This window comes from Zonotrichia albicollis, chromosome 12 (genome assembly GCF_047830755.1).
Source record: "Zonotrichia albicollis isolate bZonAlb1 chromosome 12, bZonAlb1.hap1, whole genome shotgun sequence".
NCBI lineage: Eukaryota > Metazoa > Chordata > Aves > Passeriformes > Passerellidae > Zonotrichia > Zonotrichia albicollis.
Genome location: NC_133830.1, coordinates 12,108,657 through 12,124,291, shown reverse-complemented (window position 1 = coordinate 12,124,291; position 15,635 = coordinate 12,108,657). Strand labels below are relative to the sequence as shown.

At 36.3% G+C, this 15,635-nt stretch overlaps 1 protein-coding gene across 6 annotated transcripts in view; it reads right to left on the bottom strand.

Annotated features, from left to right (window-relative positions):
• The window catches only part of DNAH12 (dynein axonemal heavy chain 12), a 56,955-nt gene extending 41,382 nt beyond the window's left edge, over positions 1 to 15,573 (bottom strand). The window contains exons 1-21 of one of the 6 annotated variants that reach the window (XM_074549806.1): positions 15,404 to 15,573; positions 14,526 to 14,689; positions 14,222 to 14,312; positions 13,927 to 13,950; positions 12,809 to 12,998; positions 11,496 to 11,574; positions 10,875 to 11,033; positions 10,001 to 10,196; positions 9,380 to 9,568; positions 8,420 to 8,570; positions 8,219 to 8,310; positions 7,786 to 7,964; positions 6,379 to 6,514; positions 5,509 to 5,634; positions 5,023 to 5,157; positions 3,998 to 4,191; positions 2,940 to 3,156; positions 2,223 to 2,408; positions 1,663 to 1,863; positions 415 to 609; positions 62 to 183 (exon numbers count right to left, since the gene is read on the bottom strand). In XM_074549806.1, coding sequence (XP_074405907.1) covers positions 62 to 183; positions 415 to 609; positions 1,663 to 1,863; positions 2,223 to 2,408; positions 2,940 to 3,156; positions 3,998 to 4,191; positions 5,023 to 5,157; positions 5,509 to 5,634; positions 6,379 to 6,514; positions 7,786 to 7,964; positions 8,219 to 8,310; positions 8,420 to 8,570; positions 9,380 to 9,568; positions 10,001 to 10,196; positions 10,875 to 11,033; positions 11,496 to 11,574; positions 12,809 to 12,998; positions 13,927 to 13,950; positions 14,222 to 14,312; positions 14,526 to 14,689 — 3,026 coding nt within the window. In that variant the 5' untranslated portion in view covers positions 15,404 to 15,573. Of the gene's footprint in view, positions 1 to 61; positions 184 to 414; positions 610 to 1,662; positions 1,864 to 2,222; positions 2,409 to 2,939; positions 3,157 to 3,997; positions 4,192 to 5,022; positions 5,158 to 5,508; positions 5,635 to 6,378; positions 6,515 to 7,785; positions 7,965 to 8,218; positions 8,311 to 8,419; positions 8,571 to 9,379; positions 9,569 to 10,000; positions 10,197 to 10,874; positions 11,034 to 11,495; positions 11,575 to 12,808; positions 12,999 to 13,926; positions 13,951 to 14,221; positions 14,313 to 14,525; positions 14,690 to 14,796; positions 14,923 to 15,057; positions 15,339 to 15,403 lie in introns of those variants that run through there. The other 5 variants (XM_074549807.1, XM_074549809.1, XM_074549810.1 and 2 more) reach the window with 5 other exon arrangements.
• Between the last annotated feature and the right edge of the window lie 62 nt (positions 15,574 to 15,635).

Here is a 15,635-nt window from a genome sequence, read left to right as displayed (position 1 = left end):
TTCCCAACAAAAAAGCCCCATTCAGAATCTGTGGGTTTTAAATAACCAAAGCTCATCATACCGGGGAAAGAAGAGACGTTTCTTTTCAAGGTAAGCATTAAGCCCTTTCATGATTTGGTCAAGAAGTTCATTACATTTCTGAAGCTTCTCTGTTAATCCTTCAAAGGAAGTAGCAACAAGAACCTGTAACAACAGGTTACATGTGCAAACTGTCAGCTATAAATGAAGTATTTCAAACAGTAGAAATTACTCAAATAAGGAACAACATAACTTCTTTTCTTGAAAGCCTAGGGAACTGAAATTGTAGTTCACTGTATATATTCCAAAAACTAAGCATCACCTCCCACCCCCACCCAGAAAAAACAAAGGCAAGAGAAGCTACTGCTTCCTGTCAGTATTGGGTATTTCCCTTACCTTTGGGTCTTCAGCACAAAACTTCATAATCTCTCTCCACTGTCTATCCACAGTCTGAAACTGCCGTCCCTCTTCTGGCATCTGTTGCATAATATCCTCAGAAGAAAAGATGGGTTCCAAATACAGCCACTGGGACTGCACTTTGAGCCACTCATCAATATTCTCCTGAATTTTAATCAAGCGGCTTTCCCATTCCTTAATAAATGTTTAAAGAATGTTAACTTGACATTTCCAAGCAAATAATGAGACAAATTATGATAATGAGACAACAAATTCAGAGGTAGACATAGTAGTATTCCAGCTCCCAAAGAGAGAAAAAAAAATCTACCAATAAACAAAATGAAAGAAAAATATTTAGGAGTGTAAGTTCTTCCACATATACAGATGGCCAAAGGAGCTCAGAAATTTTTACTCACTTGGAAATTAATTTTCCCAACTTCATTTATCACTTTATTGCTATGAAATTTCAACAACTTAATTGTTAAGCAATAGCCAGGAGGCTACCAGTGATAAATTCCATTTCATCTCCCAACAGCCAGGGCTCTTTCAGCTGCATGGCAGCAGGGACACAGTACCAGAAAAGCCACCTCAGCTCACAGGAGATATCCAGCAAGTCAGGACAATAGCAGACACCACTGGAGCAGGCTGCCTGTACAGTGTAAGTGAGCCTGCTTGACCCTGAATATTCCCACATAAACCAACAATGAACTAGGGAGGGCAGCTGCAAAGCAATTCCAGCAGCTTCTCTCCTGTCAAAAACCATGGTGTCAGCACCACAAAGACTACTCTAGCCCTGAAATTCAAAAGCAAGTGTAAAGCACTGCCATCATTGCTCTGAGGCCTGATTTAAAAACACTCTTCCAGCCATCAAGAACTTCCTTTGCCCTGAGGAAAACATTGTAATTCAAAATTTGAGTCCAAAACTCAATAAATAAATAAATGTTCTTATTAGCAATAATAGAAACATTATTTCCAGTTATTAAGAAGCAAGGCAAATGGAAATAGTGATTTTGCAAAATATGAGGAAAAATTATCATGTTCTCTTGGTTACACTTGAATCTGAATGGAAGAGAGAATTCCAAAACAGTAATATGTATGACTCATACTTATGACTTAAAAGATTCTTGCTGAAAAATCAATGAAAACATTTTGTTAACAATTCAAACAATAAAGTTGTAATACAATCAGTATACTATTGCACTACAGTTATCTTACAAATAAAAAGGGTTGAAAAAGTACTCATTGTACCCTTATTTCAGTCTCAAACGGTTTAATGAAAGGTGATCCTCTCATTGTCTGAGTTTTCATAATCTGATCATCAAGAAGAGTCTGAATATCATCCACTGAAGACAGAATATGAATACCAGTCTCACGATACACATTTGTGGTGAAGGAAATTGAATCCCAGGTTTCCTTCATGGTAAACATTGCTTTTTCCAAGGAAAATTCCTATTTAAAAAGGAAATAGCTTGGTCTAGTCACTGAATTATTTTTTTTCCAACTCTAATTCAATATACAAGCATATCTAGCTGAATAAACTACTTTGCTCTAGCAGCACAAATTAACTATTTGTTATTATTTTTCCTCAGTATATTCTTTTCTGGCACACAGAAAGCAGCACACTTGAGAAACACTGATGATGTCATATGAGATACAAATTCTTACACTCATTATTAATATATAATGGGCCAAAGTCTCACCAAATCTCCTCTGTAGCATAATGGCAGAGACAAATAATGCTAATAAGTCATAAAAGTATTCAATAAGAGACCTGATGTCACATTTGTCACTCAAATCTCTGCGCTCACCTTGCTTGCGCTTACACTTATTACTGTAAACTGGTCCATGTAAGCAGAGAGCTTCTGCTTCAAAACTTTTCTCAGGGTAGTTCCAGCATCTGGTGTTATATCAAACCCTGCTATGTCTGACATCTGCTTCCAGTGACGTTCTCTCATGCCAGGGTTACAAAAGACAACCACTGTGGGAATATACTCCTAATTCAGAAGAAATATTTATAAGGTAAATATTGTCATTTACATTATTTCTTAATTTTTTAATCTTTTGTGTGCATTAAAATTCTGCTACAGCAGCTGAAGACAAGAAAATCTTTTCCAAAAAGTGCAGATGGCTGCACTTGGTTTTCCATTCAATTTCTAAATAATTATATCAACTACTGAAGAAGAAATATAAAAAAACTATAAAGCATAATTTTTCAGTGATGCTAAATTTTGCTTCTATTAACATAACACAGTCCCATTTCAAAATTCCCAACTACATCCTTAAACGTTTTTCTGCATCCAAAAATGACTTTACTCCTGTATGTGTGCTCTCATTACAATTCTGGAAACTATTAAATAAATTTTAAAATCCGATTTTATTAAAATGAACGAGACAGGACAATCTGGAAATGGGGATTCAGAACAGCCTCACTCTATCACTGACTCATCATCATCTACATGTACTAAGCCCTGAATTTAGCATCTGTCCCTCAGTATCAGATATTAATATTGCTCATGTTTTTTTACCTTAAATTCTTTAATCTGCTCCAGCACTGAAGAGCACATGGTAAGAGTTGGATTACCCATCAGACCTGTGTATCGCGCTGCCTTCTTCTTCTCCGTTGCCGCTTTCTTCTGCTTTTGTTGGAAGAGTCTGAACAGTTTGTACATCTCTCTATAAAATTCATCAACCTCAATCTCCATGCTTTCCCCATTCAGCTCCAAAAAGTTCCCATCCATCCATCTGAGAAAAAAACAAGGTTACAAAACAGAATAACAAATGTAGCCCACAAATAATTATCACTTTGTTTTGCAACACATGAATAGCTATCTAAATTAAAAGCAAAGCTCTTTTTCCATATTATTGTTATTCTTTGCAAAATTCTAAAGCCCAGCTAAAAGTGGCTCAACCACATTCTTCTGTGTATTTGTGTAGTTCTCTTAAGTCAGACACATACTGAAACTGAGTAACTGCATGAATGGACAAATATTTAAGTTAAACTCCAGAGAGAGATTGACATATGACATTTAAAAATACACTAGGTCTTGTATTTTCAAACACCCCACACTTTCAGCCACAGCACATTATAACTTCTAAAGAATGCATGAAATAATAAACAAACTCCCTTTTATACACAGAGTTCAGTTTTGTGGTAGGATGTAACCACCAAACAGCAATGTACTGTTGAACCCACCATTCTGGACAGCTGCTAGGTTAAAACCAGTTTTGGTTACATGCAGCTGATGAGCTCTCTAGCTGAGCTCCCGTGTGTGATTCTTGGTGTGATTCTTGGGGCTGTCCTGTGCAATTCCAGGACTTGGACTTCATCATCTTTCTGGGTCCCTTCCAGATTAGGAAGTCCAATGATTCTATGATTCCATGATTACATTTTAAAAATAAAAACAAATCAACTTTTTTTTAGCTGAATTAAAAACAGCAAGTCTGATATATATATTACCCTTTTACTTTACTTACTAATAACATGTTGACAAGAAAACAAATCCATATTCTACATCTGACATGAATGAGACCAGCATAAGCATTTTTCTCACTCTCCCTCTCAGAGCATTTAGTGGTGAATTACCTCCTTTCTGTTCGCTGCCATTTCAGTATAACATTAAAAAGTCTCTGGTATGGTTCTATGTCAGCTCTTAAGTTGTTGAGGAGAGGGAATTCACTTGGTTTCCATCCAAGCAGAATCTCTTCTTTATTAAGAGCAGCTACTGTTTCATCAGTGTCCTGTATTGCTTTCTGTAAAGTCCTCACGTCAGTCACATACTGAAATCAAATCATAGCATGTCTTGAGAAATAACCAAATTTCAATATCAAAATATAAGCTTTCACATTAAAATTTTAGAAAACAAGATTTAAAAACTTCTCTGCTTATTGATGAGTACATAAACTGTGAAGAAACCAGATGAACATTATGAAAAACAAAATTGGTTCTCATTACTGAATTTTAGAGTATTTTCAAAATGTGTGGTAGTTTTAAAACTTACTGCTCCAGGAGGCAGGCACACCATTTTTAATGTACATGGCACATCATATTGGTAACTGGGATTTATTAGCTTACGATTTCTGTTTTGTGCTTTGAAGTGCTTTGTTTTTTAAAAAACCAATATTTCTTACTATGCAATATCCTCCAATTAAAGCACAAGACATGCTCTGAAAATTAAAAAATACTGCTAGAAATTAATGAAACTTTGGAGCCAGTGGTCTGCTCTTCACTAGCATAACAATTAAGTTTTGAGGTTTGTAGGAAGAAAGTGTCAAATTGGTACCTGTGCTGTTTTTGCATTAACTGATTGGTGGTGAAGAGGGAAAATTAATAAATTATTTTTGTGGGTGCACACGCTCTTTCTGAACTTGTATTATTGGTGCCTATCAGCTAATTCTAGCTTTGTAGCAAACGTTCCTCTAAATAAAATGGTAAATGCCAATGGTAAACAAAAATGGGAGGGGGACTGAGCTTGGTACCTGTGGCAAGAGGATAATAAATGCTTTAGTTCACATTTATTACACTCATTACTTTTAATTACAATTTTTTCCATGATCCCTGGGCATTAAACACATGAAACATTTCTACCAATTTTATGTTATTAGTCAAACCTGCTGCATGCGATCCAGTTCTGAGTATTCTTCTAATTCTGACACAGATTTATAAACCTTGTCCAATTCACCATGCAGGATCTCACATTTCTGTTGCAATTCTTGTTCTCGTTCAGCTTTAGCCTGCTGGATCAGCTACAAAAGAATTTATGTTTTTCATGACAAAGGTGATTTTAAGTCCTTTCAATAATTACTTAAGTCCTTTCAATACGAACTAGGTAATATCTTACCTAGTACTGACCACAGGCATATTAGGATCATCAGATTTGCTGAAGCTCTTAAGTTACAGTGACAGTTTTAAAGTTTAGCCACAAAAAGCCCGCTTTTGTTACAAAAATCTGGAAAGATGTTATTCATGCATGTCTAAATTAGTAGGGTTCATGTTATATGTGTATGTACATTTAGCCTGCTGATGAAATAACAGCTCAAGTAAAGTGAGAAGTCTAACAAGCCAAAATATACCATAAACTAAGAAAATGCTCTTACAGTATCATGCTCCTTAAAAATGCGGGTAATCTTCTTTGGCCAAGATATTGCTGTTTTATTTAGCTCCATGTCCTCGGGAGTAAATGGATAAACATCTATCAAGTAACTCATCTGCCGACAGCTCTCCTACAAAGAGAGGTTTCACAAAACTTTAGGTATGATAGATCTGTTCAAAATATAGGGCATGATAATATTATCTATAAAGATAAAATAAAAATCTACATAACTTTTCAGAATTCAGAGCTCCTCCAGCCAACTGAATATTAACATTCAAAATATATGTGTAACATTTTTCAAATCCCTGCCCTGATCATGAGCTTGTTTCTCTAAATATGACTCCAGTGTTCTGTAAATCTATATGCAGAACTTCTAATGTTATTAAGAATATACAAAATATAATTTCTGCAGATATAAACATATAAACTATTACTATCAGAAAATCTGACACATATTCACACACACATTCACAAACTTCTCCTAATGTAACATCACCTATATTCTGCTCAAAGAGTAAATTACTTCTTGTGTGTTCAAAGTCTGTTGACTGTTTTTACACATAAAATGTTCTTTATACTGTCCATTACATTTTCACAAATAGATTTTTAAGCAGTCTTGAATTAAGTCTCCAAGTACAAAAAATAATCTGACTGATTTATTAGAAGCTGCATTTCCTCACAGACTTGCAGAACACATGGGAATGGGAAGAGAAGCAAATGCATATGGCAAAGAAGAAGCTGGACTTCCCACTTCTGTCTGAAGTAACACTGAGTTTACTCACACAGGCAGAAAAAAGTCTGCCCTCTGGAATTAATTATTTGTATAGGTCAGCATGTCTAATAAAAGATCAAAAATTAAAGGATAGTCTTTTACCTTACTCCTTCGCACCAGGTCCTGAAAATCTTTGGTTTTGACTTCCTTCATGTGTTCCATCATTTCTACCATATCTTCTGTTGACTCAGGAATTTTTAATGCACATTCCTTAATGGCTTCACATTCAGTGATTATCCTATAGGTTTATTTTACATAAATATCAATATTTTAAGATGCTAGTTTGACTGGTTTCAAGCTCAGCTTTAATGCAATTAAAAATTCAAATTACTTCTTTAAGTATTCTCCCCTCACAAATTCCATTATTTATGAATCAAGAAGGGGAATATGACCAAGTCAGTCTAGACAAATTCTGGTTTCTGACTTGCAGTAATTGCTTTGTTTGGATTTTGGTATATTCTTCTGAAATAAATGCTTTAGTAACCTGTTGTAACTAAAAGAACTTCAGCAAACTATCATTCGTGTACACACAAACACTTTCCTAGTAAATATTGTCTCACTTCGGTAATGTGGAATCACTATAAAACTTGGCCATAATTTTTCATTTTAACTAAAAAATGTAGTAAGAGTTTCCCCAGTTAATCCATACCTGCAAATTAACCTCCTGTTTAACCAAACTGATATCCTGTAAGGTCACCCATACAGAAGATAAAGGGGAGGTGTTGGATATAATTTTTGTGAGTTTTAATAAGGCTTTTGATACTGTCCCTTCACAGAATCCTTCCAGAAAAGTTGCCCAAGTGTGGGATGAGTGTGTTCATGGTGTGCTGGGTGAAAACTGGTGAAGTGCAGAGCTCAAAGTGTTGTAGCAAATGGCTGGCAACTGTTAGCAGCAGTGTTCCTCAGGATTCACTTCTGGGCCAGTTCTGTTCAATGCATTTATCACTGATTTTGATGCAAGAGCTGGATGCACCACCAGCGTCAAGTTTACTCATCATACAGCTGTGAGGTGCTGCTGGCTCCCTTGAAGGATGGGACACGTTGCAGAATCAAACATTTGACTGTGATTAGGGGATGGAAGGCAATGAGTTGAAATGCCAGATTCTGCAGCCAGGATGCACACCAGCACAAATACAAACGGAGAAGAATGGCTTGAGAAAAGCCCTGCTGAGGTATCCACCAGGTAATAAGAGAGTCTAACTTTGATAGTGCAGTTAATACTGTAATTCACACATAAATCCAGAACAGTAATAAAGTTCTTGGATCTTTGATCTTAGATCTTTGTTCTTTTAGCTCCTCCATTACCCAAGTCCATACTAATACGTTCTCCTACCTTTTTTTGAGACTAACACAGCAGAAGAAAAACAACAGCCTGTGCAAACTGAGTAAGATCATTAGTTAGCCAAGAACCTTCAGCAAACAAAGCATGGTATATTTGCATTTCTACTACATGTTTCTGTTTACGCATTTAACATATAGAGCATTCACAAGCAGAAAAATTCTACTTACCTTTCATTTTCCTCTCTGTAATCTGCAAATATTTTGTCCATTAGCATTTTTGCGAAGTTATTTGCACAATTAGCCAAACCTTGCTTTAAATCCTCACAATTCAAACAGATCATAGGGAAATAAATCACCTCTGGCAAACTCATGATTTCCTTCTTGAGGGTGAAAAATTCATCTATGAACTTCAGAAAAACATCAGACTTTACACTTCAGAGCTGTTGTTTAAATACTTGGCTACATGAGTAAGTATTAGATACTGAAGAAAAGAAGTAATGCTTTCTTCTATTTACCATAAATTTTTAGGGAAAAAATAAGCTACATTGTAGGTAGTCCATGTATTTTTAGCTAAAGGCTAAGAACTTCTTACCCTCTGCTACCTTCTCATTATTGCTGTATATAGTAAAAATTATAAATAAAGTGTAGAATTAAAACTTACAGAAGTGTATTCATCAAAGGTGGGTTGCTCTGCCATAAATGTGTTTATCCGTTCCTCTGCAGTTCCATCTACAAGCCAGCCATAATTTTCAACTACAATTCAATTACAACATATTTATATTACTAAAATGCTTATGCCATACAGCAAGCTACTGATTACAAAGAAGTGACACAGCTGTTTACACACTCTTCTATCACTTACCATAACCTTTAAAATGTTGCTTTGGGCCTTCTAAGTTGTCTCTGATAGATTCTCCCAGAGTGGATTTGGCCCATTGGACGATGTGAGCAGGAAGCTCAGCATCCACAGTTTCACTGCCACCCATTAGCCAAGCATCTACCTTTTGGAAGTTCTAAGAGCAGTGCAAGAGCTGATTATTTAAATTTTAAAAAGCAGCACAAGGATATATATATACTTTAAAAGTAAGTTGCCATCTGCAGAAGACATGATCCCAAAAGTATGAGACCCTAACCATGACCAAGTTCATGTGCTTTATACACATGTAGAATGACTTTTGCTGAAGCAGAGTTGAATATGAAACATGTAAAGGAAAACAAAAAATTATCCAACATTGCATTAAATGAAATTATTTAATATATGCAAATACAGAAAACCAACCCCAAAACACTTCTCTGAAAATGCTACCACATGTGACTAGTGACCAATACTCAGTTTATACCTAATGCCCCCAGAAAGGCTCTCTTCCCTGGAACCACAGACAGGTTCCCAAGACATCAATCCTTTGATGTTGTATGTAAGAGTTTTTAGGGATTGGAGTATTTTCTTTTTCTTAGAAAGAAAGGCAGTATCAACTCTAATTTTCCTTGAGTTTCTTTCGTGATCTTAACTTTAATAAAAAATTATTGTAAATCAGCACACATATAATAAAGGTGTTATTGCAACTGCAGACCCAAAGAGCAGACTAAAACAATCAATAGCAGGTGCACCAAGTTTTTATAAACAAGGAATTACAAAATTACTTCAGAGCCTGGAGTGCCACTGGGCATCAAGATTCATTATGTGACCTGTAGAATCATTGTGAAAATAAATAAAAGTTGCATTCTGATCCCATTGCCAGGGTAGTCAGACTCCTAAATCACAAGTATTTTCACATACTGAACATCTTAACAATTACATAACTAAATAAAAACAAAAGCACACCTGGAGAGTCTGTCCTATACATTCTACTACAAACAGAATTGCTTCTTCTAACTCTTGTAAGCTTGGATAAAACTCCATTCTATTTTCTTCAAGAGTCAAGTCCACTTTAAATATAGGCAGACGTCTTCTGTCTTCAAGATCAAAAAGTTTCACAAAAACTTCAGTTGTTCTTTGCAGTAATTCTTTCAGCTAGGTAATAATGAAGATCACCTATTAGTTGACATATAAAGGGCTCAACCCATTTTCCACTCATCCATTAAGCCAGGATTTCCACTCATTTTAGCACTTCCGGCCTGATTTATTGATAACTGAAGGAGTGTGAATTTTTCTAATAATTCCAAGCAGAAATCAGTTCTATTATTTTTTCTAATAATTCTAATTAGAAATCAGTTCTAATTTTTCTAGTGGTTATTAGTCCCAACCCTTAAATGATAAAACCTAATGAACAAGTAAGCATTTCAGTAAAGTCCATGCATCTATTTCTGCTGCAAAAGTAAGTATATTATTAATACATGCATGTATAAACAAAATATCTTGAAAGCATTTTCCTTTGATTAGACTATTGTTCCATTATTTTTCTACAAAGCAAGTAATGTTTATCATGGGAGGGAAGATATTTACCTGATTAGACATAAGCACAGCCACACAGTTATAAAAAGAGTCCAGGTGATCCAACTTTACACCATGGAGGGATTCTGGCTGACTGAAGAGACCGAGAACCCTTTGGTACCACGTAGTCGTTATCTTGTCTTCTGCTTTAGAACAGCTTAGGGATGCATCAGTCTTTAAAGATCTACAGTCAATGGGTCCTCTCAGTCTAGAAAAGAAAGTTACAGCCAGCTTTATAAACAAAATTTAAACAAACCAAACATGGAGTAAGGTACCAATACAGACTTTTGTATTACAAACCTAGTTTTTCTCTAGCAGGAAGCACAGTGGGAATTTACACATTGCTTCAGTAGATGAAATGGAAAGAAAAAACCTGCCTCAAGCTCCAGGATTTGCAGAACAATTACCAGAAAAAATAATGAGGAAAAATACTTTGAAAATTATCTTTTTGAAAACTATGAAAATTTAAAGTTCCAAGATTAAACACAAAATTCAACTTCTGAAAACCAGCAAGAAGTCTGATCTTCAAGGTTAGCATAGAATTTTCTATGATGATAATACTACTGGAAACTGATTTTTCAAATACTACTTAAACAGATTTCTATGGAAATTAAGCATTAAGAATAAGTGAACAATGGGGAGAACTTTACAAAATTTAAGGCAAAATACAAATCAAAAGGTCTGATATTACCAACAACTTGATAACAATAAAATATGTAACAGAGAGAAAAAAAGTCACATGTCATAACACAGAGTAACTTAATCACAGTACATTAAAATGGTGCATCAAAGCAATGTTCCACGATAAATAACAGAACTGAACAAGCTCATCTTTGCCAGCTTCAAAAACCTATATGGGTCAATATTTCAGCAGAACAGACTTTACCTGCAACTAGAGAAATCCACTACGAGAAAGTTAAAGAAAGCTGTATAACCAAAATCCAGCAGTGCTTGCATTGTGGGGTGAAGAATCCGTAAGGTGGAATTTATTTGGCTTTTCGCTTTGATGTAACTGTTACGCCACGTACTAGAAAAATCCAGGCCTCTAAAAAAGAAAAAGCATTAAAAAGCAACCAAAACAAATAAACAAAAATTAAGAGCTCAAGCACTACTTGAACAAAGTACTGATACATAAAAGATAGTATTCAAAAGATTATTCTCTAGCATGAATAGTTAATTAATGCCACACACACGTCCTCACTACCATGCAGTGGAAGTCACACAGATACTCTGGTGATAAAACATGCTCTGTCCTCCATGGTATTTTCAGGTGCTGCTCTACATAACTATAACAGTAATAGAACACTGTCAGTGCTAAAACTTTGCAGAGCATTCAGATAAGAGATGTTCAAATGCAAGATCCTCTGCAGAGATTTAAAAATGTCCCAGTAAGAGGCTCCAGAATTAATCTTGTACCATAACTCTGTCCACACAGCTCAACAAGAATGTCCCTCATGTAACTCTGTGTGTTTTGCCAGGGAGTTATTTGCTAACTTAAGCCACTCACAGAGGTAATGAAGGCAAAGGTGCCTCCTCTTCCAACTGATCAAGGTCTTTTATGTCTGGTTTAACAAGAGCTCTTCTCACTAAAAAAAAAATACATGAACATTAGATGAAAATAAGGCCATATTCAGTAGTACTGAACTTCCTTGAACCAAGCACACAGTAGGAGGAAAAAGTAATTGTGTCACCCTAGTCTGCAAAACACGCTCTCTCAAAGGTAACTGAAAATCAACAGCTTCTGCTGAATTTTTATACAGATTTGGGTGCCTTAACTCCAATTCTGGCTCCTGCTCCTGAAGGTTTTCAGATGGCTTTGTGCTTAAATAATCAAACACTTGTGCAGTTTCTTTGCTGAGGGGATGGTCAGTGAGAGCAAGCGGCCCCTCAGGGAGCTGCCCATGGCACAGAGGGCAGGGAGCGCCTGGGCAGCGCTCACAGTTGTGTGGGTGAGTTTTAGAGAGCCCTGCAAGCAGCTGGACTCCAATCCTTATGGACCCCTTCCAACTTGATATATCCTATAACTGCAAGAATTGATGGCAACTTTGTTACATAATTACAGTGAGGTACTGTAATTATGCCACTGATGACATTACAAAGAAGTTAGTCCAATGTTAAATTGTTTATTTTTTAATCTACATTTTTAAAAAGATCAGACATTCACTAAAACATCAACAAAACTGAGCCCAATTTCAGATTCCAGCTACTACAAATGTAAATAAATTAATACATGATTTCTAGGGAAAACACTTTCAAAACTCCAGATCATGACTCTTTTTAAAAGGTTTTAAAGTAATATCTGAAAGCAGAAATTATCTTTGCAGATTTTTATTGTGAGCTTGCTCCTGCAACAAAAGCGCCATCAGAAAACTCATTCATGCATTTGTGAATAAAAAGCTTAAAAAAGCTGCTGTTCCTGAAGAGGTAGAAAGAATGACTAGTACATTAAAAGTTTCTCTTTTCTTTAACAGTAAATAGCAATACATTCTTGCTTCAAATTAACTAAATGGGTTAAAGACATAATGAAATAACTTCATCAGCAATCAACCTTTTTGACATGAGCTCTGCAGCTGTCTTTGCTTGAACTGTAATTTCAGCTGGTTAACTTTTTACTGTTTCAAATAAAATAAGCGTGTTTTGCCTTAAATATTATGGCCAGCACACATTTGATAAGGCAGGAAAAGCTAAATCAGTAGTTGATTACAAAGATCTGCCTGGCTGAAAGAACAAACCAGAAAAGTTATTTTAAGCATGAGAATATGGAGTGTATAATATATATACTAACATTAATACAGGTGCTCAGTAATCTGTGGTACTTACACAGACATCTCTGCATGCTTTTTTCATAATCCCTTACTACCTCCTTTAAAAGATCTTCAGTGAGCAGCTCTCTTTCTTTGCCCTTCATAAGTGACTGTGGCACCATGGCAAGCATGGACCTCAGCCACTGCTGCTGGATGGGAAGCATTGGATTGCTCTGCACACACTTCTTCAAAAAGAAGTATTCTGCCTGCAAGGACAAGATATTCGGAGGCCTAATAATTACCTATGTATGTATTTTTGGGTTAGGCTTGGCAAAAGTCTCTTTTTATTCATAATTTCTTCATTTCAAACTTTCCTAATTTCCTTAAAGGTAGAGTATTGACTCTAATCTTTTCAGTATTCACTGACTAATACCCTAAAAACTGCTTTGGGGTTGGTAGCATGGTCTCTCTGTCTTAATGTTTAAATACAGAATATTGTACTTATTGGTATGGCATTTTCCTTGGTCCCCTGCTGAAGTTTATGACTAACAATAAGATAGTTCAAGGTTAAGGTTATTGTTCTTTGGACAAACATTCATCTGGCAAAAATTGTGGACAAACATCCTCCATAAGAGGAATGAGTCTTAGCCAAAGAAATAGGTATTTCTGCTTTTGACTGACAGCTTTTGTATAAAATCTCTACAGAATGAGTTTGCCTAACAACAGCTAGGCAAAACTAGTGTTACCTTAGCCTACTTAATATAAATATTTCAATACTAATTTGAGCTTCAACTGGCTCTCAGAGATGAAGTCTTACTTTAAAAGCTATACACAAATTTGAAGTTTAGTGCATGTTCTTCAAACTAAGGGAACGATGTCAAAAACTCCTTTTTGTACAGGCTAAGGTACAATCTATGACCTCAACTGAAAAAAATCCTGAAGCCTGTTAGGTTTTTTTTTTCTAAATAATGACCTTTAACTAAAGATAAATTATTATTGATAGATGCTCTTTCATACTTTCCCTCTACAGGACCACAAGACAAGATTCCTATTTTGCTCCTATTCCATTTTCCCTCACCAAGATTACTTCTTCCTGTTTAATAACAATAATTCTGCATAGCATACTCAGCTTCTCTTAATAGGGGCCATTCACTCTTCTGTGCCAAAAAAAGCAAATGAAAGAATTTAACTCACCCTTAGTTGGCTTTCACTGTTCATCTGTATAAAAAGAAAAGCAAAATTGTTATATATGAAGAACATGCAAACAAAAATACTGGAAATATAAAATTTAGCAAATATTATTCTTAAACAAAGACTTTATTCTACAGATATACGGGCATACATTTCAATTTAATTACCTGAGTACATAAATACATTTATGAATTACTGAGGAGTAAAACAAGTACCTTCAAGTAAATTCTAAGGAAAATAAATGTCCCAATAACAAAGAACTGAATAGAAAATACTTAATAAAGAAATACTTTCTCACAGTAGAAGGCAGCTCTGCGATAGGAGGTGCAGCATTTCTCTCTTCTCTTTCATCCATGTCAATGTAATAGACTTCAAGAGCTCGATCAATTCTAAAGTAAACCACAGCATCAGAAGTGCAGAAAAACCACAAATAATGCAACGAAAATAATGCTAGCACTTTAATCAATGCAACCTATTTTTTCATGTTTATCACTAAATCTCACCCTAATTATATGAAACAAACACTGTTATTTGTCAAATATCAAATGTGTAATGTCTCTTTCACTTGAATTTCAACATGTCGTGAATTACATGAAACTCACAGTATCTGATGAATGGTCTTTTGCTCCTCCTTGCCTTTGTGGTATGCCAGCAGTTTCTTCTGTGATGGTGTCTCTTCAGATACGACTGGTGGGGGTAAAGCAGGGGGACGAAACAAAGTTCTCAAAGTCCGTTTACTGGAAGTTGCCTCATCTGAGCGCTCCATCTAAAATCATAACAAAATCCAAATTCTAGAACCCAAGCCAGTCCAGAAAGGAGTTTAACACATGCATCTATTAAGTTGAATGTATGTAAGGCATAAAATGAGGTCACCTCAGGGATCTCCACAGTTTAGGTATGACTTGTTTCAAAAAAGGGAACAATAGTTTATATGGTAAAATGGCAAAGTTCAAGAGAAAGTGTGTACATACAGAGCCTGTCATAAGAAGGAAAAGAGAGGAAGAAAGAAAGAAAAAAAAATTGCAACAAATTTCAACTACAAGATCACTCTTCTGTGGCGGCTTAATCGCATGAGCGGGGCTATTCCAAAGACTGATGGTCGGGTTCCCCTGGAAACACGATGCACAAACTCACCACTGCTTTTCAACAGCTTCCCACAGGGGAGCGGAAAGACAAAACTACCTCCTAAATCAGTGGTATATCCTAAAAACGCACCAAAGCGGGGATGGTGGATGCACCAAAGGACACGAAGGACTCAACCACGGCCGGCCGGGACACGGCCTTTTCCCGCTCCCTCAGCCCCGCCGCCCTCACCTCTCCCGGCGCCGCGGCCCCGCTCGGCACCACAGCGCGGTCACCGCGGAGCCGAGGGCGGGGCCCGGCCCGTGAGGGTGCTCAGGCTCTCCCCGGCCGATCCGATATCAGTGCCTGTCGTGATGACAGGAAAAAAAAGAAAAAGAAAAACTTGGAAAAATCTTACCTTGACCGTCCCTCTCTTCCACAGGGTTGAGACAATCCGAGCGAGTCAGAAAGTCCCTCTGCTCCAGGCTCTGCCTGCACCAAGCAGATCACAGCAAAAAGGCTTGAGAAATTAGAAATATAATGCCCTAATACATCAGGTGGCTGTTGCTAAGCTTTTTCTTTTTGTGCAACTATAAATGGAAATTTTAAGAAACTCTACAGATTTGCTACCCACCTGCCCACCCACACTT